A 27,778-nucleotide genomic window follows, 5' to 3' on the forward strand; every position below is an offset into this window, starting at 1 on the left:
CGTGGATGTTTTTTAGACGTTTGGATATAGAAGGCAGCTTTTTTGTTGCTCAGATTGATTTTTTCCATTTTTTTCCCCTAGACAAAACAAATTGGAGGAAGCCCTCTTATTTTCTGGGCAATTCACAGACGCCCTGCAGGCCCTCATTGACTGGCTGTACAGGGTTGAGCCCCAGCTGGCTGAGGACCAGCCTGTCCACGGAGACATCGATCTAGTGATGAATCTGATCGATAATCACAAGGTATTGTTATCTGGGACATTTTATTTTATCTTGCTTGATTATTGTGAATGTAGAGGGAACTGTAACCACTTAATTTAGCTTTATAAAAATCTACAGAATATCTGTCATACTACATAATAGTCTTTAATACTGAAATATGTGACATTTGTTTAGGAGAACAAGGAAGCCAACTTTAAAAGTGATGCAGGAAAATTACTTCAGTATCAGTGAAATACTTTGGTTTTAAATTTCCCTATCTGAAACCTTGCTAGAGCTTGAAAAGTAATTTCATTATCTGGCACTTTAAAACGTGTTTCAAGAATGTTTTAGTATCTTTTGTTATTCATTTAAGTAATTATGTGATATAATTTAAAATCGTTCGTTCGGTGACCTGGAACTAGGTCATTGCTGAAGTGCTAGATGTGTGACATGATCTGTGGGGGTCATGATCAGCTGCTTCTCTTTTTTTCAAAAATGGTTTTAACCTTGCCCCTTGACCTGTAGCAGTTTAAGAGACAACAGCGTATGCCATTAAGGATTCGGTTATTACTTCAAGAAAATTGGTTTCCTTGCCGTCTCCTGATATGTATGTCAATCTGTTGTATAAATCAAAGGTGGTATTTGAGATGTCCTAGAGATACTGAGTGTAAGGTCCTAAATTATGATCAAATACTGTTACAACTTAAAGAACCTTGAAAATAGCATGAGGCCCGGTACTAATGTAGGATGGTTGGCTTTATATATACAGTTTTCTTACAGCACTACACTTGAATTCACGTCATATTCCTCTCTATAATTTTTCAGTTCAGAAAACTTATTTCATTTTAAAATGTTCTCTTTATACCTCCCTGGTTATGCTATTTTGATCTTACCTGTTCTTTTTAAAATAATTGGTCCTTTTGCATATTTATTTCCCCTTTTCTTGTTCCATTATCTCATTATACCCATAGAAGAGAGTTTGTTATGTTTGAACATTAACAGAAAATAAGAGAATAGATGAAGAACATTGATCTGGCCTACAAACATTTTAAAAACTTTAAATTATGTTGCTTTGCCTATATTGAAACAAATGTTTTGTGCATGATTAATACAAACTTTTCCATCCCCTGGCACTCCTTCAATGACTGATGAATAATGTAATGTTACTTTGTACATAAATGCCATTTTTAGAAGCTCACTGTCTAAATATTTACTCCCCTAGGCACTTGGCTGGTTTTTTATATACTAAAGGTCAACAAGAATGAATTAATCATTCAGCATTAGTAATACAATTGGAAGTCCCAATAAGAAGTTTCAGTATACAAAGTACATTGGAAAGCCTACTCAGAACCGTGGGACTAGTCCTGTCACAAAAGGGAGAGTTAGACGCTGTACCTTGTATCTGTGTGTTTGTGCATGTGTGTTTGTTCGTGTGTGTGTGTGTGTGTGTGTGTGTGTGTGTGTTTATCCCTCTGAGGGCATACCTCATTTAACACTATCAGAGTGAAATCAGCAAAGAACTCATCACACTGTTTCTGGATTATTTTCGACAGTCTCACTTTTATGAATGATCCAAGTATCAGAATAGAAACTCATGGGTAGAGTCAAAAGGATAAAATGTGCTTGGTAATATTCATTTGTGATGATTTCTTAGAAAAATAAGCTGATTTTAGTTTATATATGAAGTTGGTTATTTGAAAGATCTGGTTGCAGACAAGACTCTTGGGTCAGAAGTGGATTTAGTCCGGGACCAAAAGAAGCCACTTTAACCCTTGGCACATCAGAGTTCATCAAAATTGGGCAGGAGAGAAAAATAAAAAGCTTTTCCTCCAAGGTGACAGATTAAGGAGTCAAGCCTCTAAAATTTGACGTTATGGGTTAGTGCCCAGGATGCTGTGAAAGCTACAACAAAGGATTGTTAGAGGAAAAAAAAAGAGGATGTGCCAGCCCTGCTGTTGTCTCCAAGGGCTGCTTAGTTACCGGTCAGTCTCTTAGGTGTGTTTGCTGATGGAGAGCAGTGTGGTGGCCAGCACACACTGGGCGCACACAGTAATGATTCCAGAGGGATTGGGACACCCTCACAAAGTATCACAGAAAAGAAGTTGATGCATTTTTGCATGGGATTGAAATAAAGAGGGGTGACCACCATTTTTAAATCTAACATGTCATTTAAAAAATAACATTCACTCAGGAAAACATTACAAGATTGAGGAGCAAATTGATACAAGCCTAGACTTGATGGTACCCTCACAGGACCGGTGTGTCTTGTCTTATTTTCTGCAGATTCTGCGGAAGACGTGGATCATTAAACTGTAGGTCTTGGAGAGCCATACGTGATGTTATGTGCACATACATATTTCATATAGTATGTCTTACTGTTTGGGCTTTGTAATTTAAAATTAATTTTTTAAAATTTGGTCTTAGGTCTTCCAGAAGGAGCTGGGGAAGAGGACCAGCAGCGTGCAGGCCCTGAAGCGCTCGGCCCGGGAGCTCATAGAGGGCAGCCAGGATGACTCCTCCTGGGTCAGGGTCCAGATGCAGGAGCTGAGCACACGCTGGGAGACGGTGTGTGCACTCTCCATATCCAAGCAGACCCGCCTAGAAGCAGCTCTGCGCCAGGTAAAGCCCTGCGGTTACAGCTGCTGGGTGTGCTGACAAAGGTCCTGCACCCTCAACAGGAACTGCTGTCCTGAAGGACCACAGGGCTCCCGTGTCTCTGCCAGGATAGTCATGGGGAGGAAGTTCTCAGAGCATCATTGCCTGTCTCCCCTCCCCGCCCAACTCCTCCCCAAAGAATTTAAATGACTCAACAGAGGGAGGCCTTCTAATCTTCCCATAAAAGTGCTGTTTGAGTCTTTTTTTCAGCTAGAATGTATAATGGGCTGCCATTCATCTCACATCAGATTGTTAAAATGGTGAATTATTCTTCATATAGGCCTTTTTGACGGAGTAGATGTTTTCTTACATTTGTAAAATACAGCACCATGTATCTTTATCTTTTTAATGGGAATAATGGATATAATGAATCAGTTTAAATCTAAGACTTTTTTTTCCATTGAGAGGAAGACTCGACTCTACTAACAAGCATGTTTGGGAATCTTTTTTGGGGCGCATGTGAACCGTTAGGCAGAGGAGTTTCACTCGGTGGTCCACGCCCTCCTGGAGTGGCTGGCGGAAGCGGAGCAGACCCTTCGTTTCCATGGTGTTCTCCCAGACGATGAGGATGCTCTTCGGACTCTCATTGATCAGCATAAAGTGAGTTACATAAATGCTCAGTAAAAATAAGTGAGAAAGCCAAACAAAGTAGAGAAAATGGACTCATGATTGCAAATACCAACTGCATGAATATCTTCCTTCCTGAGAAGTAGTGAAAGATCTGGTATGTTTGAGAATTTATCTGTATCCTCCTTCCTTACATAGGCGTGTCCCCATGCAACTACGCACATGTATGTGTGACTATTTGTTTTTTTAATGTCTTCTTTATAGAAGGTGGTTATTTTAAAACTAGTCACTCTGAAGGAACCCTCCTAAACTGTTGGTGGGAATGTAAGTTGGTGCAGCCACTGTGGAGAACAGTATGGAGGTTCCTCAGAAAACTAAAAATAGAGCTGCCAGATGATCCAGCAATCCCACTCCTGAGCATGTATCCAGAGAAAGCTATAATATACTTCAATTAAAAAAATAAAACAAAATAAAACTAGTTACTCTGTTTTCCTATCTCCAGGAAGCACATTTTTCTAGGGAACTCTTTGGCTCCCGAGCAAAACCGGTCAATTTTGTTGCACTTAGATGTGCATTTCAAAGATGAAACTTCCTTACTGAGCAGTATGACATTTATAAAATTATAACCATTAGAATTGTCAATTAATAATTTTTACCTTTGTAAGCAAGACAAGCAAGTTCTTTAATAACTTGTCTTCAAATTTTATTTTTGAACCTCTGCCAATTCTGTTTTTAATCAAGAGCTGCTTTAAATTCTTTTGAGAAGTAACCCGTTTATAAATTGTAAATAAAAAATGGATTATGTAAGTAGATATACTATTAAATAATTAACCAAGTAAAAATCTGGCCGTTGAATTCTCAGGTCAAAATTTTTCCTGTGACGATGCATAGGACTAGCAAAACCCTTAAGAGAGTGGTCCAGAGAGTTCTTAACAGATAATTTTTTTAACCTGTGACTCTAAAAGTCCGGAGTTAGCAATGCTAATACTCAGTGTAGTATTTTTTCTGCCTGGGGTGTAGTGTTCTGAAAATTAAGTATCTTGAGTTGAGGGTTTTTTTCTATTCTTTTTTTTTTTTTGGAAGTATAGTTCATTTACAATGTGTTAATTTCTGCTGCACAGCAAAGTGATTCAGTTATACACATATATACATTCTTTTTTTAAATATTCTTTTCCATTATGGTTTATCATAGGATATTGAATCTAGTTCTCTGTGCAATACAGTAGGACCTTGTTGCTTATCCATTCTATACATAAAAGCTTACATCTGCTCCCAAACTCCCACTCCATCGTTCACCCAATGCACTCCCCCTTGGCAACCACAAGTCTGTTCTCTATGTCCATGAGTCTGTTTCTGTTTTGTAGATCACTTATATCTCATATAAGTGATATCATGTGGTACTTGTCTTTCTCTTTATGACTTACTTCACTTAGTGTGATAATCTCTAGTTATATCATGTAGCTGCACGTGGCATTATTTCATACTTTTTATGGTTGAGTAGTATTCCATTGTATATAGGTACCACCTCTTCTTTATCCATTCATCTGTCGATGGACACTTAGGTTGTTTCCATGTCTTGGCTATTGTGAACAGTTCTGCTATGAACATAGGGGTGCATGTATCTTTTTGAATTATAGTTTTGTCTGGATACATGCCCAGGAATGGAATTGCTGGATCATACGGCAACTCTATTTTTAATTTTCTGAGGAACCTCCACACTATTCTCCATAGTGGCTGAACCAACTTACATTCCCACCAACAGTGTAGGAGGGTTCCCTTTTCTCTACACACTCTCCAGCATTTGTAGACTTTTTAATGATGGCCACTCTAACCGGTGTGAGGTGGTATCTCGTAGTTTTGATTTGCATTTCTCTCATAATTAGTGATGTTGAGCATCTTTTCATGTGCCTGTTGACTTCAGTGTATTTAGTATTGATGTCAGCATTTCCTATAAACTGTAAAGGATCTTTTTAGTACCACTGAATAACCTGGTGTTTCAAGGTCAACTTGGAAATACATAATTCCAGTGTAGCATGGATGACATCATCTGTGGTGACTTCTTATGTTAATTACGATGCTCTCTCAATGATGGGCTGCTTACGCTATAGCAATGAAATATTGCCTTGTTGTTAATAAAAGGGATGCAAGCTTGTGTAACATTATCTGGGGGAATGAAATGCTGCATACACTTTTTCAACTTGAAGCTGGCCTGTAAGAGCAGGAAAATTACATCACATTTACTGTACATTTTTGATTCAGTTAAATATTTTGAAAATCTAGTTTATGTTACCATAGGCTGACCATCAGCTGCTTTGGGTTCCACTGACATACTAGGGTTTGGGTGTCAAGAGTGTCCCCTGAAGCCCAGGGTGCATATATGCCCTATAGAACTGAGGCTACCTGTGGTATCACCACCCTCACAGCAGGGCCAGGAAACCCCCAGAAACATCAGGAGGCAGGCATCCGGGTAAGGGGTAGTGGTTTCAAGAACAGATTATCTTTAAACATTTTTAATTAGCATACAATTGCATGCAATTTTATAAAGTGCTTCTCTGTAATAATATTTTGCAGTAATATTGTTCGTTCTGTTTCATTTCTTTTGCTTCCCTTCACACATTCTCACCAATAGAAGAAAAACAGAATATTTAATTTCTTAGACTAGAGCCCTCTCAGTATAATCCAACTTCTAAAATTGGCAAATTTTCCCATGAGAGCACAAACCACTGAGGCAGCACTCAAACAGGCCTGGAGGAGCCCGGGGTGCTGTCGGGAGTTGGTACCCAGTCCACAGTGTTTCCAGTGGGAGCTGGGCTCCCAGTGTGGGAGTGATTAAAAGTACATGATTGGATCAGCTCTCCTCTGGAAAAGCACAGCTGTTCTTAACCTTCTGGTTTTCTCTTCCTAGTAAAGTTTGTTTTCTTTCACTTAAAAGGGGTCTGTTTGGGGGAAAATTAAAATATTTTTAAAGTAGGTCATGATATTTAAAAAGTAGGTCATCAAAGTCTGTGAGTCTGTTTCTGTTTTGTAAATAAGTTCATTTGCTTATGGTTACCAAAGGGGAGAGGCGGGGAAAGGGATAAGTTGGGAGTTTGGGAGTAACATATACACAGTACTATATATAATACAGGCAACCGACAAGGACCTACTGTAGTATATAGCTCAGGGAACTCTGCTCTACTCAGTGTTCTGTAATAACCTATATGGGAAAAGAACCTAATCTGAAAAAGAATGGATATGTATAACTGAGTCACTTTGCTGTACACCTGAAACCAACACAACATTGTAAATCAACTATACTCCAATAGGAAATAAAAATTAAATTAAAATAAATACATAAATAAAAATAAAAAGTAGGTCATGTTAGCAGAGTAATTGAACCTGGACTCCCCAACAGTAAAAATGTGGAAATAAAGGTTAAAAAGCATTTATTCACTCACAAAGGTACAAAATTGAATAAGAGACAGTCTTTTGATCTCGTGGACCTTAACAATCTAGTAGCTGTGCATATAAACGAAATATTTTATTAGAGCGAAATGCCAGGGTAGGAGGCGTATGACAGCTGCTTCCGAGGTTAGAAACAAAAGGTCACTAGATGTGAACACCTATACTTTCTGACCCCCTGGTTACACGGCGTGGGTAACACAAGTGCCATCCCTCCCCTGGCACCCTTGTCAGGTGTGGAAGGAATCCCTCTTAGTGTGGGGTCCAGGTAGATCGGAGGGGTCAGTGGATGTTTGAAAATTCAGTGCAGGGTTTGGGAAGCATGTGCCCAAATGCCTCACATTTTGGAGGGCAAAAGTCATCATTTTTTAGCCCCACTTTCAGAGTTCTGTGATCCATGAATCTATGGGTACAGTTCTGATGGTAGAAAGTAAAGTATGTGAGACATTTATAAAAAGGTTGATTTGACAGCCTTCCAAAGCCTGTTGAGGTGTATTCATCCTTCCAGGGCTGAGAGTGGCTCTTTTTACTGGCCTTTAAGGGACATTTTTCCCAGAGGCTGGCCGCTGTCAGGCCCACTTGCTCCAGACTCACCCGACTCCTTCCCCACTGGATGCTGGGCCTTCTCTCCCACAACCCAGGCCTTTCTAGTTCCCTGCCAGTCTGCTGTCTTCCTTGGCACTCTTTGGATACACATTCCTATCACTCCTGACACGGTTAATGCTACTTTAAATACTAACCTCCTTGTCTTATTTGCTAGAACATTTTTTTTTTGCAATCCATATTGTTTCTATCGCTGGCTTAGAATCTGTCCCAATTGTTGCCTCTGCGAATATAATTATAATATATTCAAATTTAGGAGAGTGTCTTTTTTGTTTAATGTATTTTGTAAAGCATGAGTTAGTATCCTGTACTTGGATCTTGAGATAGTGTGAGAAGGTACTTTATCCGATTACTGTCCCTTCTCCTCCCTTAATTCCTCACTCGGTGGATGATTTCCAGCTGTGAATAAACTGATGTAAGTTCTTGCTTATTGGTTTAGCTCTGACAGTCCAGTGGACGTTGCTGGCATTTTAGTTTCAGCCCGTGCGTCTTTGTTTATGCTGTAGGAATTCATGAAGAGACTGGAAGAAAAGCGCGCTGCCCTCAACAAAGCCACCAGCATGGGAGACACCATCCTGGCCATCTGCCACCCAGACTCCATCACCACCATCAAGCACTGGATAACCATCATCCGGGCCAGATTCGAGGAGGTCCGTGCATCTCAGTCCTTTAGAGCAGCAGGGGCTTTGAGAGTCAGGGGAGGGGGCATGGAAACTCGGGCAATTAATGATGCATTTATGGCTGTGGGAGCATAAGGGCTTACGTTCTTCACAAGACCATTCTTCTGTGTGTTACCTGTCTCTGCCACCCACTTTCCTTTAAAAAGTTACAGGCATTCTGCAGCTATGTCCCTGAAACTATTTGGTTCACTGTAGGACTTTCTGTCCACTTCCAGATCACGTCTGTTGAATAGGTTTTTCAGAGCCGTCTATGCTTGTGGAGCGAATTGCACACACAAGTGAATTCATTCTGTGTTTAAGATCTTAGCTATTTTTATTTCCATTCTGTGCTACACGGAGTGAGCATATGTGCTTCTTCAGGGAATGCATGTTTGAACTTAAATTAGCAGGCAGAGGAAAGCCTGGGTGATTGACGTACATCTAAACTTCTGAGGGTGACAACCATCACAAAGGGTTCCTGGGTCCTCCACAAGCTGGGTCCTGGTACCACTGATGGGATCTAGAAAGACCAGAGAGTTATGGGTCTAGCCTGGGATGATCCTAATTTACACTTAAATGTGGTGTATGTTACATCAGTTACATTATTCACTGAGATGGAAGAAATTCAGAGCAGTTGTTTCTCCATCAGGTACTGGCCTGGGCGAAGCAGCACCAGCAGAGACTAGCCAGTGCCCTGGCAGGACTCATCGCCAAGCAGGAGTTGCTGGAAGCCCTGCTGGCCTGGTTGCAGTGGGCTGAAACCACACTGAGCGACAGGGATAAAGAGGTCATCCCGCAGGAGATTGAAGAGGTGAAAGCCCTCATTGCAGAACACCAGGTAAATAGATGTCATCCTCACCTGCCTTCTCAGACACTGTCTTTGCTTCACACTGTACTTCTCAGAAGACTGCTCTGTGCTTCTTACCTTCACTTCCTCAGACACACTCCTCAACTCCTCCACCGGGTTTCTGACTCCACTGCTGTCCTGGAGCTTCTCTCTTGAGAATCACTTAGTTTTGCTGGTGTCTCCTGCCCTGTGTGACCTTCCCATGCTCCTCCCTTTCGGCCCCATCCATGGAGCTGTGCTCGCATCTCAGATGGGCTCCCCCCGACCGCTTCCTGCTCCCTGGAGGGCAGCTTTCCCTGCATTTTAGCCTCTGTTCTACTCCTCCCATCCCACGTCCTCTCGGCGACCTCAGCCTCCCTGTTCACTGGTCCACGTTTGCATCTTCTACTGTTTGCTGCTCAGTGTCTCCCCAGAAGCCCGTCAGTCCTCCACACACATCGTATCTCAATGGGAACACATCGTCTCGCTCAAGAAATCACATCTTCTGTACATCCCACCTGTTTCAGATTCTGAAATGATGTGTGTCACACTGATCTGTTTGCTTGTTCATTTCTTTAATATGTGTTTATGAAGATCATGAAGTGTCAGCTTACTTGGCTAAGCAGTTAATACTGCTACTGTATTTTTTTTTAACATCTTTATTGGAGTGTAATTGCTTTACAGTGGTGTGTTAGTTTCTGCTGTACAACAGAGTGAATCAGCTATACGTATACATATATCCCCACATCTCCTCCCTCTTGCGGCTCCCTCCCTCCCACCCCCCCTATCCCCCCCCTCTAGGTGGACACAAAGCACCGAGCTGATCTCCCTGTGCTGTGCGGCTGCTTCCCACTATTGCTATCGTATTATTTTAATAAAAGTATAAGATATCGATGCCTGTGATGGCCCTGAAGTGTCTCTGTCTTCCGAGGTATTAAAGTGATCAGTGTTCTCCAGTGTGACAGACATTCCAGAAATGTGTTTCTTCACTTCTCACTTTTTTCTGCCTTCTCCTTTTCCCATCACTTTCCACCAGTCTCTGCCTTTGCCACAGATTCCAGATACAGGGACACCTGGTCAACCATGATAATAAGTCCAAGGAAATGAGATAAATGGCAACATAGTCAAAACTTTTAAATGTAAACTTGAACCTGAATGACTTTGACCCTCCTTGGTAGAGCAGATTTATTGATAGGGATATTTTAAATGTATCCACACTTATGTGGATGCTTTATGTCACTGTATATCAAAGCCATCTTAAGTATTTCAGATATGTAGGTGAGATGTGTCGCAGGAAAGCCCTAGAGACACCCCAGCTAGCTCGTTCCTTTGTAGACAAATGCTCACTTTAAGATTCTTCAGGGAGAGCTTGGAAGCTTGGTCCTGGCTGGTGCACAGACAGGTTGTGTTCATCATACAGCTGCTCCCCCTGTGGTCTTCAAATAAAACAAATTGCTTTTGTAACACTGTAGTTATTTATCACCTATTAACATTCTGTAGTCTGTAAATGCTGTATTATGATGGTTAGATTTTTTTTACCCTAGATAAAACATGTTTTATTCTTTTTTCAGAAATCATAGTATGGTCCTTTTATCTTTTTGTTTTTAGTTCATTTCTAAAGATGGTTTTCTCTGGTGTACTTGTATCTAGTTGACCTCATTTCTTTCTTTCAGACCTTCATGGAGGAAATGACCAGAAAACAACCTGACGTGGACAAAGTCACCAAGACCTACAAGAGGAGAGTGGCGGAGCCCTCCTTACAATCCCACATTCCGGTCTTGGATAAGGGGCGAGCAGGAAGTAAGCAGTGGCTAATTTCTTTAACATGAGGATGGTTAAGCAAGGAAGTTAGTTTCCTTTTATTTTGAGTTATGGTTTGACATTTTGGAGCCATAGGTGATTCTACACGAGCTCTCAATCATAAAAGGTTTTCTTTCTTTCTTTTTTTTTTTTTTTTTTTTTTAATTAATTATTTTTGGATGTGTTGGGCCTTTGTTGCTGCATGCAGGCTTTCTCTAGTTGTGGTGAGCGGGGGCTCCTCTTCGTTGCGGTGTGCGGGCTTCTCATTGCGGTGGCCTCTCTTGTTGCGGAGCATGGGCTCTAGGCGTGCGGGCTTCAGTAGTTGTGGCACGCGGGCTCAGTAGTTGTGGCGCATAGGCTTAGTTGTTCCACGGCATGTGGGATCTTCCTGGACCAGGGCTCGAACCCGTGTCCCCTGCATTGGCAGGCAGATTCTTAACCACTGTGCCACCAGGGAAGTCCCATAAAAGGTTTTCTTGAAAGAATATGTGGGCTAAGTATTATAGCAACTTATTTAAGAATAAAGGAAAGGATAAATCCAGGTCTCTATATGTAACTTTATTTGCTTGAAGTGTATCTTTCAGATTAGCCAGAAGAAATCAGGAATAACTTTGAACAAGAACAGAAGTCATCACTCCCTTTGCATCCCTTTGAATTGACTCATTCTGCTTCTGTTATATAAATAACCTTAAAGTGGAATGAACAGGAATGACCATGACCTGGATAAAGTTCATGACCTAACTGTTCACTAGTGACCAGCAATCTGATAGATTTTCCTCATGTTCATTTGACTTGAGGCTCTATTTACTGACTTCTCAGGCTGTCTTGACCCAGCGAAGTGACATTAAATACAATAATAGCTAGCTCAGATAAGATTTAGAAGCAGCACAATTTATACCAGGCAGTTTGTATGTTTCTGAATGGTGACTTACTAAAGAAAAGTGGTTTTGGATCTGTCATAGTCGTGTCTTGCACAAGGAGGCAGGGTAACAAAGTTGTTAGGAACTCTGGACACAGACTGCCTGGCTGTCCCCACCCCTCAGCATCTGGGAAACGCATCCTCGGACACGTTACTCACGTTACTTAAACCCCCTCTGAGCCTCAATTTCCTCATCTGTGGAAGAGGAGAATTATAACCTCATTAGACTATGGTGAGGACTTAATGAGCTCGTGTATGAAGTGCTTAGCATACTTCCTGGAATATTGTTAAATGCTCAATAAATATTAGCTATTGATATTTTTATGTAGCTCCGTGGGAGTTAGGAATTCTGGGCAAATCTCAGCTTGGATGCTAACTTCCTATGAAAGCTTAGGCCCGTGATTTATTTTTCTAGGTCACATTGAACGATTTAGTTAGATGAGGAAACTGCAGTGAGATAATTGCTCTGTGAAGTTATAGAAACTTGTGAATAATAGAAAGAGGGAGGAAACTTTAGGAAGGCAGTAAATTCGGATATGAGACAATGCACAGGAAACACACAATCTCAGTGGAAAATGGACCTGGAGGAAGGCTGGGACCATAATCACACACTTCCGTACTTGATTGGGAATTTGTCGGGTATCTTGGTCTGACTCTGGCGAGCCACCCAGTGCCTCCTGCTCTCCTCTCAGCTGGGTTTGCCCACACTGATTCACATACACTGCAGTGCCCTGGCAGTAGCAAAGAGGAGGATCGCAGGATGCTTCTTCGTCATTGAAGTGGTGTGGATCTTAGTCTGGAAAATGTTTGAAGCATAAATGTATTGAGAGAACTTTCCAGTATTTCAGGGCTCCTGTCAAGAATATTTCTCTGCTGGCCTCTGAACGGTGTGCGGCCCTTGTTAAGTAAAACACATTTGACCCTGATATCGTGCATCACCAAAATTAGGGTGTTTCTACACATCATAGCTAGTAATGAAGTTGATTCAGTCTGAACAAGGAACAGTAAAGGTCAAGCCTTAACGTATTTCAAAACCTCGGAGACTTTGCCATCCTAACTCAAGTTATGTTTGAACAGGAAAACGCTTCCCAGCATCAAGCTTCTATCCCTCTGGATCACAGACACAAATCGAAACCAAGAATCCCAGGGTCAACTTACTGGTGAGCAAGTGGCAGCAAGTCTGGCTGCTCGCCTTGGAAAGAAGGAGGAAGCTTAATGACGCCCTGGACAGACTGGAGGAGGTGAGAAAATTCATACGTTGGGTACCATATTGTCATCTGCCCTCACTCACCGGAACGCATTGCCAAGATCTTGATTTTTTTCAGCGTTTCTGATAATAGATAAGAAAACTCTTGATGTCTGAGTGCTTATCTTACTTCTAAAATTAAAGCCACAGGTATGAATGTTTTTATGGGGGGAACAGGTATGAATGTTTTTATGGGGGGAACAAACCCTGATATATGGGCCTTGGATTTAGGGAATCAAAGTCAAAAACAGGTATGTTGTAACATAATCAGGAGCTGACTCCTTCGGAAAAGATCTGGCTTAACGTATGTTTGCTGACAGCATCATCTGGCAACTATAATCATTTATAATGCAGATCATTTAATCATATATACTCTGTGATCTGAGGTGTAGGGTGTCAGATTCTAGAACTGGTAAATTTTTAGAAGGTGAGGAGGTAGGAGCGGCTGGTGGCAGAGACATGAGGGGTAAGATAGGTAAAATCGGTCTTGTTCAGCTGGGCCTGCTCCCCGAGGCACAGAGCTCCTGTCATCTTGGGCCACACCACCTTTGTGAGTTCGGCATTATCAGAAATTTTCAGTGTGACTTTTTGAAGGAGTTTTGTTTCCTCTATTTGTAAAGAAAAAACAGTGACAGTAACAGAATAAACCTTAGAGAAAAAAATGTTCAAGTCCCCTTTGCAAGATGATACCTTTCCTGGAGGGAATGATCTGTGTGTTATCTAGAGGATCATTAAAAACGTTATTCATATTGTATAAGATAATTTTTATTATCTAGAGGATCATTAAAAATAACATTATTCATATTGTATAAGATAATTTTGGTTATCTAGAGGATCATTAAAAACGTCATTCATATTGTATAAGATATAATTTTGGTTATCTAGTGGATCATTAAAAACATTATTAATATTATATAATTTTTGTTATCTAGAGGATCATTCGAAATAACGTTATTCATAGTGTGTAAGATATAATTTGATCACAGCAGTAACTCAGGCAAAATGCCTTTTGCCCTCTTCAGCTAAGGGAATTTGCCAACTTTGATTTCGATGTCTGGCGCAAAAAGTACATGCGATGGATGAATCACAAGAAATCTCGAGTGATGGACTTCTTCAGGAGGATCGATAAAGATCAGGATGGGAAAATAACCCGACAAGAATTTATTGACGGGATTCTTTCCTCAAGTAAGTCCCAAGAGAGGTGGCCATAACAGATGTAATTTTTAAAGAAAATAAGCACAGTTTAAAATTGTGGAGCCAGTAAACCTGTGTTACTAATAAAGCATCACCTTTAAACTTGGCTGTGAAGTCATTGCCCTCAAAAAAAAAAAAAAAAACCCTGTCCTTAGTTAAAATTTATGGCTTTGAAGTCAGGCACATTTAACTAATTGTGTCACCACAGATAAACTCCTTTTTTCCACTGGAGCTGTGTCCCTATTTAGTATAATCAGGTTAATAATACTTAATTCTTAGATTGTGTTGCCTGGCATAAAATGGGAAATCAATAAATCCAAGTCAGTCTCTCTCTTTTTCATTTTAGTTCACATTCTGATCTAATATTGTCATTAGTAGGAAATTAGAAAGCTATAAAAATTCTTAAGGTATGTGCCCCCTTCTTGTTTGATAGATTATTTTGATCACATGTATGTGATTTCTCTGGAAGATGTTACTAGAAGCACTCTTAAAGTAAATTTAATGTAAATTATTCCTTAAGTAAAGTGGTACTTGAACCATATGAAATTTGCTAATATTAAACAGTTTTTAGCCTAGAAAAACAGCCATTTTGTAAGATTCATCCTAATAGTAGTTAAAGGTAAATTTAGGCCACATATGTAGTGGTTGTGCTTGTGTGATGTAAATCAGGTTTTGTTTTTTTTGTTTGTTTGTTTGTTTTTAAGGATTGTAATATACTTGATCATCCTGATCATTTAATTGGCCACACTACAATTAAAATGTGCGATCGAGAATGTCTTACAGCAGAGTTAACAAGTTAATGCTACTTACTTTTTCTTTAAGACGTAAATCTTTTTGTAAAATTTTATTGTAAGTAGCAGTTCTTACCAACTTTCATTGCGACCAGAGTATGACATATACTGAGAATATCTTAATTATCCCTCATACGTGGAATCTAAACCAAAAGTGAAACTCAACAGAGATAGTAGAAAAATAATTGCCAGGGGCTGGAAAGTGGAGGAAATAGGGAGAGGCTGGTACAAGGGTACAGATTTTCAGCAATAAAGTGAATAAGGTCTGAGTATCTAATGTACAACATGGTGACTGTGGTTGATAACACCATATTGTATAATTGGAATTAGCTGAGAGAGTAAAACTCATTCTCACCCAAAAAAAAACCCAAAGAGTAAAAGATGAATATGTGAGGTGATGGATGTGTTAATTAACTAGATGGGGGGAATACCTCCACAATGTGTACGTGTATCAAATTATTACGATTACACTTTAAATATCTTACAGTTTTGTCAGTTATTCCTCAATAGCACTACTTACCATTGTTTTGAAAATGTTAGAGTTCCCTACCAGTCGTCTGGAGATGAGTGCAGTTGCAGACATCTTTGACAGAGACGGCGATGGATACATCGACTACTATGAATTTGTAGCCGCCCTCCACCCAAATAAAGATGCATACAAACCTATCACTGATGCTGACAAAATTGAAGATGAGGTACTCATTACTTTTCCACCGGGTAGAACAAGCACTGTGTGTTCTGCCCAGATACCGTGTACAATTCATGCAGTTGTTTTATTTCCATGTTTAGTTGTTGCGTACAGGTTTTAAGGATGCCACGATATAATATTAATGTGAAAGTGACTGTTTTATCATTGCTTCTGGCAGGTGACAAGGCAGGTAGCTAAGTGCAAATGTGCGAAACGATTCCAAGTTGAACAGATTGGAGATAACAAATACAGGGTAAGTTTTCAAAACAGCTGTGTAGTTCTTCCAAAGGATAAAAATTAAAAACTTGGTCTGCATTGTTTCCCAGGGATGCCAGTTATTTATTTTTACCTTCTATCAAATATAATGGTATATGAAATTCCAACTTTTGTCATTTTTAATGATATAAAGATAGCTTGCATTTTGTATATTAGGACATATCTCTGACATGTATGATACATCCATTCAAGGAGAAAAATATTCACAGAAAAATACATCTCATATATTTAGGTTGCTTCGAATTACTTTATATTTTATTGTGATTAGAGGTAAGTTGTCATATTTTCAGTAACAAAGCTTTTCCAAGCCAGGAAATGAAGTTAAAATGTTTACTCATTTTTGTAAATGTGAAAAAGAGGTAGTGTTTTCCACTGATGCAGAAATTTTAAAAAATTTAAATCTCAGTAACTCAGTTCACCTTCTTTAAAACAATTACTTGAAGACCCTTGTGACTTTGTCACTCTTTCTCTATCTTTTTTCTCTTTTTTTGGAACATCTCTTATTTGTAGTAGCTAGATAGGAAATGTGCGGAGTTTCTCCCCTACAGTATATTACTTATAAATGAAACATTATTCATTTTGCTTTTATATTTCCACATTGAAAAATATTCATCTACATATTTGAATTTTTAACTTAAATTCGAAACCCAAAGACTTTCACAAAAATTTGCAAAGAAAAATTTCTGATTATTTGGTTTGAAGTTGAGAAAAATGGGTACCTGCACATCTCTAAACTAGATACTATATCCAGAAACCCAAAGTGTGAGCGTGTGTGTGTGTGTGTGTGTGTGTGTGTGTGTGTGTGTGTGTGTTCTAGTCATATAGAAAGTTTCCTGTTGAACTAATTATGTCTTTCTTCCATTTTTCATTTTTTATCAGTTCTTCCTGGGAAATCAGGTATAAACCAGTGGAATGTATTCTCAAGTTCCCAATAATTTTTTTTAACTTTAATTCATAGTCATTAAAGCTTGCCCTGGCCAATCTTTCCCATGCTGTCCCCCTAGCTACTACATTGTTGGTTGGCGTGGTGTTTCTGTATACGCTATAAGTGTCCTTGATCCAGGACTCCTTTTTGCCTTGTGTCTCAAATGAGGAGATTACCTTTAAGCAAACCAGATAATCAACTGTAGCTGGGCTGGGTACAGTGTTACAAATGCAATTTTCAGTTCCTGTCTTTAATAATACTGTTCTCATCTATCGTATACAAGTATTCACTGCAACACAAAGTTGATTGTCCACACATCTCTGTGTGGCCTCATTGGTGTTTGGCCATTGAAGCTGTATGCTCTGGTATAAGATAGCTAGCAAAGGGCCAGCATCCAGCCAGTGACCTGGGAAAACAGCGCAGGGGAGAGGTCACCATGGCACTTGGCCACGGTGATGTGATCTCTCCAAAGCAGCTGTTGTCCCTAAATCAAATTCATTGATTTAGGGCTTTGCATCCTGAGTAGAAACTTTAACTCTGGAGGTTTTAAATGATGTCATTCCTTTTGAGGAAATGTTTCTCTTATAACTTACATGAAATCTTAGTCGTACTTTATGCCATTTTGACCTCACTTTTAAGTCAAGATAAATTGTCCAGGTCACTGCATCGTGATCAGAATTTTAGAACTGAAGACAAGAGAAATCAGATTTTGATTTAAACAAGGAGAGTTTTTTACTCTGCTTTTGGAAAGAACCATGCTATTTATAGTACCTGACCATATCCTATTAGCTATTATTCTGCCCCTCAGTTTCTAAGCCATATTACATCTTAAGTTTCAAATTACCTATTCTCCCCATTTATTGCAAGCAAATAGTTTTTTCAAATAAAAATTTTCAGTTATTTTGAATAGATGTTTTGAAAACTTCCATTAGTTTCCATAAAAGGTTACTTTTCCGTTCTTGTTATTTTCTGACTTAGTAATTGGGGTAGCATCTTTTGTTTATGGAAAGGATGAAATATTTCAAAAGGTTTAATTCACAGCACAAAGAACAACATTAGGGTTTTTTTTTTTTTTTTTGGTCTCACAGTTTAGCTGTTGAGAAAATTACGGAAATTCTAAAGACAATGGTAGTTGTCAGAGAATGCCTTCTCAAGATAAAATTTAAAATCATTCATGTTTATTATAATGGAAGTAATTGAAATATCTCTATAAAATATTTTTATATTCTTTATATGATGATATAAATAAGTAAATATTTATATCCTTAAAACTTGTTTTGAACATAGTCTTGGAACAAAAGCATATCGTCTAATTATCTGGTTCCTTAAGGGTAATTTTCTTTAAATCCCCTCCTTTCCCTTTGCTTATTAGCAGCACCAAATTTTTTCTAACAAAAGAAATATGCATTTTGATTTTTAAATTTTAATTTACATTTCTAGAGCAGGTTCAACTACAGGATAGTTGAAATCTCAAGGCTTAAAAACCATTTTAGAAAAAGTGATGTGAAAAGGTTTGATGTAAATGCCTGAGTCCCACTGGTGCATTTTACATGCTTTTCAGGTCCTTTCTGAGTTTCAGGGTCTGGAACGGTTGGCTTTGTCCTAGTGTTCTCTTCCTGAAACTCAGTGTTAAAATTTATGAAAAGCAGCAAATTGTTTCTACTTCATGTTTTCTGTTTATCCATCATGAGCCCAGACAAGTAGTCACAATTGTATGTTACCTGCCTTAAAAAGAAGCTATTTATGTCTACTTGACTATTCATTTTGCTATGGTATCCACCGGGTTGGCAACCATGAAATTCAGTCTGGTGGTTTTTATAAGTTGGACACGAGCTTATTAGAAATGATTTAAAAGTATAAAATCATTTCTCATGGGCTTTCGTAATAAATAAACCTTATGATCAGAAACTACCTGTAGTCTAGACGTTTATTCAAGACCTGCAGAATCTGTAGTGTATATGATTGGAGATCCACTGAAAGGGCAAGAAAAAGACAAGTGCTTCTCAGTGTCAGCAATTTTGGTATATAGAGCTTTAAAAAAAAGCCTTTTAGATTTGAAAGCTGTATCATTCCTAATGTGTCAGTGACTGTTCTAATATTACAGTAATCTAAAAATGGCACATGAATCCAGCCTTTAACAAATTAGCCTACCAGATCATTAGTGATGCAGAAGTTTTATTTAACTGTGAAATTTTTATTAGTCATGATCATTTACTACTTTATCTCTCTAAGTCAGAACTGTTTAGAGAAAACAGAATGAGTTTATAAAGATTTCTCCCACGGATTTCAGTGGAAAACAGTTTCAGGTGTAAGAGGAAGTTTTCATGAAGAAGAATCAGAGTTTATTAAATTTTCTTTAGAATCGTCTTACCTCCTGGAAGCCCTGGGCAAGTGGGCCAGTGCTTATTTTCATGGCTGTGTTTAATCTCTAGAAACATTTTCCATTACTGCCTTACTAATGTTGTTTCCGTCATAAGAGAGAAAAATCATTTTTAGAAGAAAGCTTCAATATTACATGTGATAACCTTTGTTATCTTTTTCCACACTATTTCCTTTGGGCTAAATCAGCATGCAGCTGTCTAACGCAGATCATGATAAACCCCTTTCTCTGAGATTTTACTAATCGCTGCGAACTAAACAAGAAGTTAGAGTTGGTTGCTTACGCAGATCGCACCTCATCCTTTGAGATTTCCTCTTGACAATTAGAGGGTCTTCTTTCTTCCTCTTCCCAGTTTGGAGACTCCCAGCAACTCCGGCTTGTCCGAATCCTTCGAAGTACTGTGATGGTTCGTGTTGGAGGTGGATGGATGGCCCTGGATGAGTTCTTAGTGAAAAATGATCCTTGCAGGGGTAAGGAGATACTTATGTCAAGATAATAACAACATGGAAGTATATCGATCTTGTATTATTTTCCAGCATCAAAAACACAGCGGGGCTAATTTTGGTCATTTATTACAATAAGGAATGTTTCACATGGGTCTGTCAGCCTGAAGTTCTCAAAGAACTTGTGGCAATTGTGTAAACCGTGTTCCTCTCATCGTTTTTTTTTTTTTACTTCTCCTGGATAACTAGGAGACTGGGAGGCAGGAAACACTGGAATAGATTTTCCTTTATGAGGTGTTCCCATCTGCAAGTTTCAAAATGAGCAATTCTACCAATCAGGGGAAGGATTTCCTCTGTCATTAAGTAGCAAAGTAAGGGGAAAGAAAATTGAGCGACGAAGATTGAAGATACCGTACAGTAAAAGTTTAAAAGCGGAAGTTTTTGTGAAATCAGGGAGAGGCGAGGAAAGCAGTATTGAAAAATTTTTTTAAATAATGAACTGCTAATCTGACTCTGAATTTTGAAGTTACAGATTAGAGCCTTAACAGTATGCACACATAATATACCATAGCTCTCAGGTATCTGGGAGTGCGTTCCCAGCAGCCAGTCAGCAGGCCTTCCTTCTATATTTTGGAAATAATGCAGCTGAAGGTAATGCAGCTTCATTTACGAAACAAAGAATTGAGAATGCAGAGTGTTCTGTGGGGTAGCCTAGGAAAGTTAGCTCAACTGGGGCGAAGTCTTCCAAATACATTTTTCATCTTGAGTCAGATCTTTGAGTGTTTTCCTTCCCAGTGCCACTTTTCTCCTAAATTGTGCGCTAAAGGCCCGATCTGAGCAACCTTTGCATAATCAACTACTGTACTTTGTTTCTCTCCTGCTAACAGTTTTCTTGAATGTGATTGGTATCCTGTGTCATTTCTTCTAGTTCATCATCATGGGAGTAAAATGTTACGTTCGGAATCAAACTCTTCAATTACTACTACTCAGCCTACTATAGGTTGGCGACCCCTCTCTTTGCCTCTCCCCTCTGACCTCTCCTCTTTCCTACTTTGACATTCTTGCTTTAATCGTTTTGTTTTAAAATAACACGCTTCATCCATCGCGTATGGCTTAACTCACATCCAACTGAGCTGTTGCTTCCAAATTGAAATTCTGGACTTTCAACACTCTTCGGGTGTTGCAAATGTAGGGGTTGTGTAAGTGATCAAACACAGGCTAACACCCTGCACACGGGGTTCTGGCGGCGCCTTCTCCGAGTGCACGTGTGTTGGTGTGAGTGTTGCATCACGGATGACCTCACGGATCCTGGGGTCTGCTGTTTGTTTGTTATTTTGCATGCTGTAAAACCAAGTTTTTAAGGCATAAAATAAAAATACCAGCCGCCTCATTGAAAGTGCAAAACCTGAAAGTTTCTGTGTCGTCATCATGATTAACAACCCATCTCTCATTCTGTGTAATTGTCCAGTTAATCCCGATGATGAAAGACTGGCAATTCCTGACCTCAGTAGTACATACAAAAGACACAGTCCCCGCCTCCCTGGCTTGTCCCCTCAGGGTGGGGATGGCATAGTGAAATCCTGCAGGCATCAGTAGTGGGTGGATTAACAATATTTGAGCATGAGCTTGTCATTTTCATGCTGACTCTCTCTTTAATAGTGGTTACTCTTGGCTGGTGTCTAGTGTTAGAATAAACACACTTTTATTTTTTTCTTTCCCCAACTGGCCTGTATCCGAAAGGAATGCATTGTAAAGGAATGCATTTGACTTTTTGTGATGCTGAGTTGGAGTTGGCATGGCAAAAAGGTGTTCTTGCAATCCTCCACGTGGTCTGTGGCGCCAGGTGGCAGTTTTTCCCTCCCCCCGCACCCGACTGAGCCCCTCTTTTTTTTTCCTTCCTTTCGTTTGTGTGCCTTGTGTGTTCCGTCATCCAGCTAAAGGAAGGACGAACATGGAGCTAAGGGAGAAGTTCATCTTGGCGGATGGAGCCAGTCAGGGAATGGCTGCTTTCCGACCCCGGGGCCGGAGATCGAGGCCCTCATCCCGGGGAGCCTCGCCCAACCGGTCCACATCCGTGTCCAGCCAGGCTGGCCAGGCGGCCTCCCCGCAGGTCCCTGCCACCAGCACACCCAAGGTAGGACTCGTTTCCTCTTCCTCTGCGCTCGCTGTCTAGAGTATGCTTTTGAATGTTTGGGGGGGGTCCCTAGAATTTGTAGGAGCAGCTTTCTCCAAATGTGTTCCTTCTCACAATATGGAAGATGAAGAATTAAAAATGTGTGTGTGTGTGTGTGTGTGTGTGTGTGTGTGTGTGTGTGCGCGCGCGCGCGCGTGTGTGTGTGCGCGCGCGCGTGCGTGCTCTTGCCCTGTGGCCCGTATAAAGACGATCTATTTAGGGGCTTTGGTTACCTTTCAGATTGGTTTTTCTTTTTAAAGCTTCTTTCATGTTTTTGGTGTGTATGATTTGCTATCAGACCTTTTCTATTTGTTTTTAATGATGATCATTCTTACTGTGAAATGAATGGCTGTGAATCTCTCTTTCCGTGGCTTTTTTTATCTGCCGTCCTTTACGTTTGATTTGCCATTGTTCCATACAGATTCTCCATCCTTTAACACGCAATTATGGTAAACCCTGGTTGACAAACAGCAAGGTGTCAACTCCTTGTAAACCAGCTGAGTGCTCAGACTTCCCCATGTCATCTCCAGAGGTATTGTAAGGCCCCAGATTGCAGCCTAACAGCCGCCTTTAACTGAAATGATCACCTACTAACACTGCTTCACCTCACCCTTAATAAATGTACTTTTGATAATACGTCGTCTTTTTACAGACTTCTATATAATTAGTCTCAATCCTAGGAACGCGAGCGTAAGGGGTGAACACAAAAGACAGTTTGTAGCTCCTCGAAGGGCGTCAGCCTTACCTAGTCACCTCTGCAGGCTCTCAGCCTTTTTTGTTTTTTTTGTTCTCTTTCTCATACTTAATTTTGCTTTTCTCCCCTGGGAGAGTGACATACAGGAGATTATACCCAGACCTAAGTCAGGTTTCTTTTCAAGCTGATGGTATGCTTTTGCTTCTAGACATAATTTGGGCAAGAAATGCTGTAACCCTTTTTAGGTGAGAGTGAGAGACAGTATCCTTTGCAAGAGAATCACTTAAATTAAAAGAATGTGGGGCTTCCCTGGTGGCGCAGTGGTTGCGAGTCCGCCTGCCGATGCAGGGGACACGGGTTCGTGCTCCGCTCTGGTAAGATCCCACATGCCGTGGAGCGGCTGGGCCCGTGGGCCATGGCCGCTGAGCCTGTGCGTCCGGAGCCTGTGCTCCGCAACGGGAGAGGCCACAACAGTGAGAGGCCCGCATACGGCAAAAAAAAAAAAAAAAAAAAAAAAAGAATGTGGACTGAGTGTTCTCTCTGGGCAAGGTCCTTCTGGCTGTCTGGTATATTTATTTCTGCCCAAGAACACTGGGTGGATGAGACCCAAGCCTTTTAGTTATCAGTGCAAGGGGCTGGGGGCTCGGATGGGCAAAAAGTTATCTGTCATTCTCAAAAGGTATGTATCTTTATTAGACTTAATGATTTTTTTCAGGACCCTCTCACTTTTTTAACTGACATGCTATATGGAGATAAGATATTTAGGTGATATAAAATTTGCTGAGATTAACTTACATATTAGATCATTTATATTCAATTGGAAGTCAACCATACGTCTTTTAAAGAAAGTTCTCTGTAAAATGATCAACATAGGCACCAAATAAATCACATATTTGATTAGACTCACAATAAGGAAGGGAGAAAAATCCCTAAAGAACTGTTAATGAAACCAAGGAGGCATTTCATATTAAAGGCAAGGACTCCTGGGTAAAACTAATTTAGTACCTCTCAAAAGCCTTTTATGCTCTTCAAAACTCTTATCTGTTATGTAATCCTCACACATAATGAGAGGTAGGCAGAGAAAATGTCATTGCCCTCCTGACTCCGATTGAAATGATGGAAATGGAAATTGCGGATGGTGGTATAGAGTTGGGGCAGAAACCCATTCCACAACTCTTCCTCATCTCCCAACTCTTCCTCATGCCCCAGCCCCTCATTTCTCCCGCTTCCCTCAAGTGAGTGATGTTAGTATCGTATGTTATGTCTGAGGCGTCTGTCGCTTCTGACGGATCTGTTGTAGCCAAAACTGAGAGCAGTTGAAGGAACCTAAAGTGACATGTTTGCTTTAAATATTTAGGGCTGTGCTACTCTGTTTGTTAGTTCAAATTTTTTGAAAAGTGGAAACCACCCCCCCAAATTTAAGTCTATTATTTTGGCTAATACAAAGCTAGGTTTCATTTCAAATAACCTCATGAGGGAAAACAACAGTATCCTTCTATGGAAGGGTCTTTAAGAGCCACGGGGTAGGTTTGTGACTATAAAATCAGAATATCAAGGGGTCTGAAAAGAATGCTCTTGGTCCTTCATGGTAATGAACTGTCATCTTGAGTGAGTCCTCAAGTCACCTGTGAGTCCTCATTCTCTCCTGGGTTGTTGAGATTCTGAGTTAGGAATTTAACTGGAGCAGAGCTGTCAGAGTTCGGGCAAATTACTGCCCTCTTCAGGCCCTCCTCTTTCACAATTGTGAAAAAGTGAGTAGGTAAGTGTGAGGATTAATTGTGGTTAGACTTGTGAGAGTATTTTGAATGCTTAAGCATCTTTTTTTTGGCTGCACTGAGTAACATGCAGGATCTTAGTTCCCCTACCAGGGATCGAACCCCTGCCCCCTACCATGGGAGTGCAGACTGTTAACCACTGGACCACCAGGGAAGTCCCAAGTATTATATGTATACGAATTCTATATAAATTCTATACTTAAATGTATGTAGAGAATACGTATGTAAATGAATTATATCATTAATATTAATAAATTGCAACCCTGATATATCCAGAGGTCTTACATATGCTTTATTATTAAACATTTAAAACTATTTAATAAAGGAAAATTAATTTTTCAAAAAGCATATGTAATTGTTTAGATCTGTTTCCTCCAAACAGCTCCCTGACTGTGAGTTCATTGAGGAATATGATGTCTTTATACTTCCCAGATTTGTTTTTGTTTTTGTTTTTAACTTTGGGAGAATTTCCAAAATGTTGTAGTGATCCAGAGAAAGTGAATGATTTTAGATTTAGAATAAAATGTCATAGTTGTGATTACTTTAGACATTCTCTGCAAACTTTTGTAAGAATGTTAAGAGAATCATCCCCAAACATTGCCTAGGTATCTTGTAAGGACCGTAAACAGTGACGGAGCCAAGAGAGGAAGTGACATCTTACCAAGTTATAGACTGTCGCTTTTTTTTCTTTTTGGCAGTTATGTTTGTTCAAATGGTGGCTGTCTAGGCATTCCTTATTTTCTTCCTGTTCGATTCCTGTTTGTTTATTTCTGTCTAGTTCCCTAAAAACCTTGCAGGCAGCAGAGAATCCAAGCATGATTTTTTAGAGGCCAGTCTTCTCCCGGGACCATGCAATCACCATCATCTTTTTGGCTCTACCCTCTCAACTCTGTGATAATTCACTGACAATCTGAAATATACTAACGTACTCAGAGTTTGTCTTTGTTTCCTCAGGGAACCTCCACTTTTGTGTTTTCTCTCCAACATGAATTCATTTTCTTTAGAGGGGTCCCTCTGAATTTAGGGAGAGAATAAGAAATAAGTGGAGAAAAGCAAGTGAGAACCCCATGCCTCCTCATCTCCTGAGTGTCTAGTGGAGGGTTCCCACCCGTCTTTGAAGTGGTGTCAGTGGAGAATCACGGGACAGGAGCAATATCTGAAATGTCTTTTCCCTGATTCGACACAGGGGACGCCGATACAAGGAAGCAAGCTTCGACTTCCGGGATATTTATCAGGGAAAGGCTTCCACTCCGGGGAGGACAGTGGCTTGATCACAACCGCAGCTTCCCGAGTGCGGACACAGTTTGCTGGTGAGTTTGCTGCATTCCTTCTCTCGTGGCTTTGCAGTGTGATCTGAATATGAAAATCCCATTTCTTTCTAATCGGGAAAGACGAATCAATGCTGCTGTATTCTTCTGAAATGACAAGTGGTCCCAGTCCTCCATCAAAGGTAGGGGATCAGTGAGCCATGGGCATAAGGGACTCAAACAAACATCCCTTTTGGAAAGTACCAGAGAAAGATGAGAGAGTGACTGTGGAATCGAAGAAAAACTGTGGCAGGATCTACTCCTTCCAACCGAAAGTCTGGCCTCCTCTGCTGCTTGGAAATTGCACTGGGTTCTGTTTGGGGTGTTGTTTGGAAAAACCCAGCTGCACTGGCCCTGACCCCGAGGGATCCTAAGCACAGCAAGCCTGAAGCTTCTTTAAACCTTAAAAGTCTTTTGTCTTCAATTCCTTTGTGCCTCGAATTACTTATCCTAGGCAAAACTCACAGGAAGCTTGTGCTGTGCGTTTGTACTGCACACGTCCCTGGGTTACACCTGCCAAACTTTGGAAAACACAATCTCAAGTGATATATCTATTCCTTGTGTCTGTGTGTAGTAAATGGAATTCTATTTTAAGTGGGGTAGCCCCCAACCTGCTTTTTGTTTGTAAATTGAGCTTTTTGTATATTTCGTCTACTTAGAGTGGGAGCAAGGCCATGAAATCAACATGTATTTCTTGAGCACCTACTGGGTGTCCAGCAAACTGGCTGAGATTAAACGTGGCACTGAGTTTCAAGAATCGGTGGCAGCTGGATACAGTAGGAAGGGTGACCCATCTCTGCCCTCTCTCCGCAGATCCCAAGAAGACCCACAGCCGACCAGGAAGCCGAGCTGGCAGCAAAGCTGGTAGTCGGGCCAGCAGCCGCCGAGGCAGCGATGCATCAGACTTTGACATCTCGGAAATCCAGTCCGTGTGCTCCGACGTGGAGACTGTCCCCCAAACACACAGGCCTACGCCCCGAGCTGATTCTCGGCCGTCCGCAGCCAAGCCTTCCAAAATCCCCACACCCCAGAGGAAATCACCTGCCAGCAAATTGGACAAGTCCTCCAAGAGATAGTGCAGTTGGTTCTACCACGGTCCTTCCTAAAGCCTTTACTATTTAAGTCTGAAAGATGTAACATATGATGTAGAGACTATTGTGAAATAATGCAAGAGGTGAGTTTAAAAAGTTCTGCAGATGGCCTTATTTGTGTATTTGTCTTTTTCGTTTATCTGTATAATTTGGGTCAGATAGTCTGGAGGGTTTGAGTCACATCCTCCGTGAGGGGGGGAGAGAGTTTGATAGGCACTAACGTTTCTGCACGGAGCGTGTGGAGCACACCTGAGATCACTATACCTGCAGGTAAGTCCACGACTTCCCGACAGCCAGCCCTCCACTGGGAGCTAACATGAAGGATACCTCATGACACCTTCTTGCTTCTCTGGAAACTCTGAAAAGCCAAAAGACACCCACAGCGATCTATTCCGAGACGATCTAAGTGTAAACTGCAAGATGGGGGGGCAAAAAGACGAACACACCCGCTGCAGTTCTTCTTAACCTTGTACCTGACGGAGAACTCACAGAAAGTTCCTTTCTGCACCTGCCCATGCTCTGAGATTCCCAGACTCTTGAGCATTTCTGTGCCATGGCTTCACCTGAGGCCAGAGGCGTCCTGGACGTGAGCCCTCTTATCCTGTAAGAATATCATCATAAAGTGCATTCATGTAAATGTGAGGTTTTCTTTTGCTTGAGTGGACAGTAGCACCTGTACCATTGAACTCATTTTGTATCAAAGCAAGTTTGCTTGCAGAAAAGCTATGAAATAAAACATGTCCCTTAACTACATTGCTATGGAATTAATTTTTTTCCCCAGGGAAAAAAGTCAGTGTATTTTTTTATGAGCAAATATCCATTTGGAGTGACCAAACGAGACTTAAAAATGGGTTTATTTTGATTTTCTCATCTGAAGTAATCATGTTCTGGTATGATATCTATATTTAATAAATATATACCTTTTAATTTATTATGTATACTCACATACTATAGGAAGATATTAGTATGCATTTAATAAAACATATTCACTTGAACATATGGCATACCTGATTATTTAAAGTGAACTTTTTCTGTTTGTTTTAAATAAAGCTTATATGGACGATCTCTCTTTACTAACAAACAGTGTGACAGGCTAAGTTTGGGGGACAAAAAACATAGGGATATA

At 40.4% G+C, this 27,778-nt stretch overlaps 1 protein-coding gene across 5 annotated transcripts in view; it reads left to right on the top strand.

Annotated features, from left to right (window-relative positions):
- The window catches only part of DST (dystonin), a 512,931-nt gene extending 486,169 nt beyond the window's left edge, over positions 1 to 26,762 (top strand). For 4 of the 5 annotated variants that reach the window (XM_055079785.1, XM_024121802.2, XM_007107817.4 and 1 more), the window contains 16 exons: positions 82 to 241; positions 2,624 to 2,818; positions 3,326 to 3,454; positions 7,972 to 8,115; positions 8,774 to 8,962; positions 10,624 to 10,750; positions 12,747 to 12,910; positions 13,938 to 14,100; positions 15,441 to 15,595; positions 15,767 to 15,841; positions 16,744 to 16,761; positions 19,522 to 19,639; positions 21,547 to 21,746; positions 22,207 to 22,317; positions 25,441 to 25,564; positions 26,375 to 26,762. In XM_055079785.1, the coding sequence (XP_054935760.1) occupies positions 82 to 241; positions 2,624 to 2,818; positions 3,326 to 3,454; positions 7,972 to 8,115; positions 8,774 to 8,962; positions 10,624 to 10,750; positions 12,747 to 12,910; positions 13,938 to 14,100; positions 15,441 to 15,595; positions 15,767 to 15,841; positions 16,744 to 16,761; positions 19,522 to 19,639; positions 21,547 to 21,746; positions 22,207 to 22,317; positions 25,441 to 25,564; positions 26,375 to 26,637 (2,335 nt within the window). In that variant the 3' untranslated portion in view covers positions 26,638 to 26,762. Of the gene's footprint in view, positions 1 to 81; positions 242 to 2,623; positions 2,819 to 3,325; positions 3,455 to 7,971; positions 8,116 to 8,773; positions 8,963 to 10,623; positions 10,751 to 12,746; positions 12,911 to 13,937; positions 14,101 to 15,440; positions 15,596 to 15,766; positions 15,842 to 16,743; positions 16,762 to 19,521; positions 19,640 to 20,540; positions 20,613 to 21,546; positions 21,747 to 22,206; positions 22,318 to 25,440; positions 25,565 to 26,374 lie in introns of all 5 variants that reach the window. The other variant, XM_055079784.1, reaches the window with a different exon arrangement.
- The last annotated feature ends 1,016 nt before the right edge of the window (positions 26,763 to 27,778 follow it).

The sequence above is a fragment of the Physeter macrocephalus genome, chromosome 18 (genome assembly GCF_002837175.3).
Source record: "Physeter macrocephalus isolate SW-GA chromosome 18, ASM283717v5, whole genome shotgun sequence".
Lineage (NCBI taxonomy): Eukaryota > Metazoa > Chordata > Mammalia > Artiodactyla > Physeteridae > Physeter > Physeter macrocephalus.